This window comes from Psammomys obesus, unplaced genomic scaffold (genome assembly GCF_907164565.1).
Source record: "Psammomys obesus unplaced genomic scaffold, mPsaObe1.curated_primary_1811, whole genome shotgun sequence".
NCBI lineage: Eukaryota > Metazoa > Chordata > Mammalia > Rodentia > Muridae > Psammomys > Psammomys obesus.
This window is the reverse complement of record NW_026585987.1, coordinates 12,973,040-12,979,327: the sequence shown is the minus strand read 5'-3', so window position 1 is coordinate 12,979,327 and position 6,288 is coordinate 12,973,040. Positions and strand designations below refer to the sequence as shown.

At 40.0% G+C, this 6,288-nt stretch overlaps 1 protein-coding gene across 1 annotated transcript; it reads left to right on the top strand.

The window, feature by feature from the left end:
* Positions 1-921: 921 nt before the first annotated feature.
* LOC129671938 (actin-like) lies at positions 922-1,924 on the top strand. The gene is made up of 2 exons (XM_055601112.1): positions 922-1,507; positions 1,704-1,924. The coding sequence occupies exons 1-2, from the start codon at positions 922-924 to the stop codon at positions 1,922-1,924; spliced, it is 807 nt and encodes a 268-aa protein (XP_055457087.1).
* The last annotated feature ends 4,364 nt before the right edge of the window (positions 1,925-6,288 follow it).

Sequence of the window (6,288 nt, the reverse complement as noted above, 5' to 3'; positions counted from 1 at the left end):
AAAGTAGCTGAATGAGCTCTGTCACCACAGAATAGAAAAGTGACAGTGGAACACAAATGCTATAAAAGAGTTTTTGTAGGTCATTCACATGTGACTTGTTTCTTCAAGAGATGAGGAGAGTCCAGTTCTGCCCCTTGCCTAACTATTGTAAACACAGATTGCTCTGTAAACATGGAGGTCCAAGCATGTACAAACTACATATTAGACTTGCATAACCCAAGTCCTTCCCAACACTGAATGCTGAGACTGTTCTCGACCTGTGCTACCATCTTCTATTTCTTAAGTACCTAGTGATATCCTAACAATCCTAGTGTCAGAAAGTGAGAGCGGTTCCATTTGATATTCCTTTCCATCTCTTCCTACACTGCCATGCATGCCCCTCCATTTTGTGCTCTAGAGTGTCCTTAACTCATGACTTTGTGTTTTGGACATAGAATTTCCTATAGAAATCCACCAGCTGACAACTGTTATTTTGCTACTTGAAACATGGTATCAAAACCTTACAGGAAACATACATATTGAGTAAAATAGATTTTGCTCCTATCAAGATGATTTAAATGATTGCCCACTAGTACATGAGAAAAACTTATGATGGAAGATCAAAATAAGTTTCTGCTCAAAGGATAAAAATAGAGTTAGGATCAGTAAACACTAAGCTAACCACAGGGAAAGGAGCACCCATTAACCTTTTGTATGTTGGTATAGATGGAACATTCTGGGTGTAGGATGTGACCAAATGGCACACTGAAATACAAATCCAAAGTATTTTTATAAGAAGTAAATATTTCAGTTGTAGATTGCACTTTATTGTTCTTTGGTCTTTATTCCATGCCCACTATCTGCCACTGGTCTAAACTGAATATCTCCTGTTCCTTTCTCTCTCCTATCCCAGTGGCAATCGGGGGAAAATTTGAAGAAGAAATGGTAGCACTAGTCATTGACAATGGCTCTGGAATGTGCAAAGCGGGCTTTGCTGGGGATAATGCCCCCAAGCCTGTGTTCCCTTCCATCATTGGGAGACCTCAATGTCAAAGCGTCATATCTGCAATGGGCCAGAAGGACTCCTATGTGGGCAAGGATGCCCAAAGCAAGAGGGGTCTCCTGGCTCTGAAGTACCCTATTGAGCAAGGTATTATTATCACCTGGGATGACATGGAGGAGATCTGGCATCACACCTTCTACAACGAGCTGCGTGTGGCTCCCAAGGAAAACCCAGTGCTTATTACAGAGCACCCCATGAACCCCAAAGCTAACAGAGAGATGATGGTGCAAATAATGTTTGAAACCTTCAACACTCCAGCCACGAATGTGGCCATTCAGGTGGCGCTGGCTCTGTATGCCTTGGGGCGCATAACAGTAATTGGCTTGGACTCTGGTGATGGGGTCACACATACAGTGCCCATGTGTGAAGGCTGCTCCCGTCCCCATGCCATCTTGAGTCTGAACCTGGCTGGCAGGGAACTTACAGATTACCTCATGATGATCCTGACTGAGCGGGGGCTACGGTGTTACCACCACTGCTGAGCAGGAGATTGTACATGACATGAAAGAAAAACTGTGCTATATTGCATTAGATTTTGATCAAGAAATGGTGTCTGCTACATACTCCTCTGTTTTGGAGAAGAGGCACAGACTTCCTGATGGCCACATCCTCACTATAGGCAGTGAGCGATTTTGGTGCCCAGAGGCACTCTTCCAGCCAGATTTCCTGGGCATCAAGTCTTTGGGCATTCACAATACCAACTTCAGTTCCATCTTGAAGTATGATATGGATATCCGCAAAAGCTTGTATGGCAACATTGCGTTGTCTGGTGGTACCACCATGTGTTCAAGCATGAATGACAGGATGCTGAAGAAGCTCACAGCCCTAGCACCCAGCACAATAGAAGTCAAGAGCATTGCTCGCAATGATCGCAAATTCTGAGTCTGGATCGGTAGCTCCATTGTGGCCTCACTGCCCACCTTCCGGCAGATATGGATCAGCAAGCAGGAATACGAGGAGTGGGTCCCTTCCTTAGTCCACTGCAAATGCTTCTAGATGGACTGAGTAGATGCTGGGTATCTGCTCCATTAGCTTATTTTGAAATATCAATTTTCTCTGGCAGATGTATACTTCACATAACCTCACAAAACTAATATCAGCATTGGACCAAAGAACTTGTTGCTGATTTATGATCTTGTATTCAAGTTGTTTATTTAATTCCACTGGTACATGTTTAATATCCTATACATAACTTGAGTTAGTCCTTAGGCCATGTGGCTTGGTCACTTGGAGGCTATAGAGAACAAGCTATAAAAAAGAAATCTCCAGCCTGTTGGATCTGCAGATAATATTTAGTGATCTTGGACAGTGGTACTAACTTACTGCTGACTGTTCCAGGATTTCTTGAGGCTGGCAAGGGTTCCTGGACCAGTTATCACCTCTGTTGTGTCAAGTCCTGCCAGGTGGGAGAGTCTACATCTTAGGACCTATCTAGTGTTTTCCCTCCTGAACCCCATGGATTGTTACTTGCATTGAGTAGGAAATGTTTGCATTAACACCTCCAAAGTTATTCTCCTTTTTACTTCAGTAAGATTTTACGTATTCAGTCCTTTACAAATGACAAATTTTGGATTTCTACTGGTCAGTGAGAACATGAAGCCCCAGTAACATGTCATTTTGTGAAGAAAAATACAATCACCCAGGATAAACAAATTTTAATTTGTTAAATAAAAATATTTCCCAAACTAATTTTTAAGAATTATTCATCATAATAGCAAATAGTTGTTTATCTAAATATTCAGTATAGTTAGCTTAGTGGGTTTCTCAACAGAATCTATCTTGGAAGACTAAACACAGAAGCCAGAAAAAGAGCAAAAACAGCTCACTGGTTAAAAAAAAATAAGTAGCCATTATTAAGTAATTATTTAAATTTCAGTTACACTGTGCTGATTTCTAAAAGACATTAAATATATGCTGTTTTCTCAGTAATGTTCTTGAAACCAAAGGATGTTAAATTTCATATTTCTTTTAGCACTAATAACTCTTGTCTCCACTTAATATTTTCACCACAGTGTATCCTCCCACTGTTATTTCTTGTCACCTGTGTTCTATTCTCTCCTCTAATTACATATTTCTTGATTGCAAGATCATATGTTAATATATAGATTTTTTTGCAAATCTTCATCTGGGTGAAACAGTCACCTCTCCTTTCTCCATCTTGTAACTACTTCATGTTTGAGCCTTTCCAATCTTTCTCCTTCCATAGTTTGATTTTACCTGTATTTAACTATCTCTTCTCCCTCAATGGGCCCATGAACAACAGTTTAATTCTAATTACATAATTTCCACATGTAGTCCAAGTTAAATGTACAAAAAGTTCAAAGCTAGGGTTCACATATGACAAAACTATACAGTGGTTGCTCTTCTGAGCCTGGCTGATAGTCAAGTATGTGTTTTCCAGTGACACACATTTTCCTGAGATTTTTAATTATCTCTTTTTCATTACAGCTGAGTGATTATATATACATAAAAACACATATTCAACCAGACATATATATAAAAAATGTTTGGCTGTTTGATTAATGTGGCTTGCCCACCATGTACCTCTTCCTCCTGATTGTGTGTTTTACTCACGTGACTTTCCTTAATCTTCAGAGTATGAATTGCCTGATGCTCTGTATAAAGTTGACTGTTATATGAGACTTTAGTCTACTTGATTTGTCTGCCCTGTTCTTTCAGATCCCACTGCCATTTTAGAGTCGTAAACAATCCTAGGCTTGTTTTATTTAGTTTGTAGAATTTTTTGGATAGTTTTAATTTTTTATAGTTATAAATATACTAAAATTGATTATTTTATCTTGATTTAATTTTTTATATAAGGTTAATCTGTCCCGTTTGCCTTTCTGAGTGAGGATTGAGCATCTTGCTCAGGGAAAAGGACAGGAACCTACCACAGAGGGCTTCTGGAAGAGTGTTCCCATCAGGACATTGAAGCAGATGCTGAGACTCATAGACAAACTTTGGGCAGAGTGCAGGGAATTTTATGAAATAAGGCTGAGATAAAAAGATCTGGAGGGGACAGGGCTCCACTAGGAGAGCAACAAAACCAACAAAACTGGGCCCAGGAGCTTTTTCTGAGACTGATATTCCAACCAAGGACCATTCATGGAGATAACCTAGAACCCCTGTAGATATAGCCCATGGCAGCTCAGTTTCGAAGTGAGTTCCCTAGTAAGGGGAACCATTGCTGTCTCTGACATGAACTCAGTGGCTGGTTCTTTGTTCACCTCTCCCTGAGGGGGGGTAGCCTTATCAGGCCACAGAGGAAGACAATGCAGCCACTCCTTATAAGCCCTGATAGGCTAGGATCAGATGAAAGGGGAGGAGGACATCCTCTATCATTGGACTGGGGAAGGGGCATGTGATAAGAAGAGGGAGAAAGGGTGGGACTTGGAGGGGGTGAGGGAGGGAGATATAGCTGGGATACAAAGCCAATAAATTTTAACAAATAAAAAATAAAAAAGATTAATCTAGAAATGCATCCACAGCTCTAGGCTTAGACTTTTTAACAAACGTACTTTATTTATGATTCTTAAACACTTCTAGATATTTTCCAATCCCCAATACTGGGTAGGAGAGAAAGAAGGTTAGTTGGGACAGGAAGCAGAATTCTCTTTGCTGCTTGGTATAGTCTTGGATTCTTTTGGGGGCAATACCAATATCAGTGATCAAGAAATCCAGAAGTCCAGGTCACCAGCAAATCAGCAAACAGCAAATACAGTAGCAGAATAAGCCAGCAGCAAGCAGTCCTCCTCCAAACAGCCACCCCTTCATTCTCTGGAATAACATATTTATACCCCTCAAAGTACTTAGAATTCAATTAATGCCAGCTGGCAAAGACCATGCTTCACATGAGATACTTAATAGGTGTAGACAAACTAAAATCCCCAACTTGGAATTGTAACAAAAACATGTTTCCATCCAAGGACCATTGATGGAGATAACCTAGAACCCCTGTACAGATGTAACCCATGACAGTTCAGTGTTCAAGTGGGTTCCATAGTAATGGGAACAGTGACTATATCTGACAGAAACTGATTGGCCTGCTCTTTGATCACCTCCCCCTGAGGGGGGAGCAGCCTTACCAGGCCACAGAGGAAGACAATGCAGCCACTCCTTATGAGACCTGATAGACTAGGATCAGAAGGAAGGAAAGGAAGACCTCCCCTATAAGTGGACTTGGGGCGGTGCATGTGTGGAGAATGGGGAGGGAGCATGGGACTGGGAGGGGAGGATGGAGGGGTTTATGGGGGGATACAAAGTAAATAAAGTGTAATTAATAAAAAATGTAAAAAAAAAAAACATGTTACAAATCATAAACCCAAATGTCCGCAACATTTCCCCCTTTCTGTTTAAAAGAAATTGGCTTTTTCTCTAACATTAAAAAACTATATACAATAATAATTATGAAATTATCAGGTAAGAATTATTCACAATGTCCAGTCCATTTGTATTTGGCAATTGTAGAAAAATTATTCCACTATCTATTCTATCCTTAAGTTGTGTATCTAAATCACTGTCGTATATTTTGTATCTATCAACCTAAAAACATCTATCTAGCCTTTAAAACATCTGTTTAACATAAACCACTGTCTTAAGCTTAATTGCAGTTAGACTTTTACTATCTAGCCTTCAACCTCATCAAAGACCCTAGAAGGAAATGATATTACCTAGCCATATAGGAAGCATAGAGCAAAAAGCTTCCAAAGCTATAGAAATGACAGAGACAGTTTGACTGCTTGGGCAGTCAACAGTGGTTTCTCTGTCATTGGGGCATGGAATCTTTAGCCTATTGGCCTAGAATACCTGACAGGCTTTTCTGTGAAACAGAAATTTTGAAGTACCAACAACTTAGGATTTGCTAAATTGGACAGACAGTCAATTTTCCAGTGTCCTGCTTGTTTACAGTTTGTTCAGGCTGCTACCAGCAGTTGAAGGACAGTTTTCCCCCCTAGTGGCTATCTTGACACATTTTTTTTCTTTGATGCACATTATCTTCTTTGAGGTAGATTAGAGGTGCTGCCAGGAGCAGATGTGTCTCTGTCAGAAAAGCCTTTTACTATTAAAATATCTTCAAATGCCATATTCTGTAGATCTCTGAAGACAACCTATCTACCATTATATAGTGCATAATCATATCTATCATCTATGTATCATGTATCTATGGAGCAATGTTGCTTGTGTCTAACTATGGACTATCTTCTTAACCTTGAAAAACGTATATGAGAGAGTAATACATCTTATTT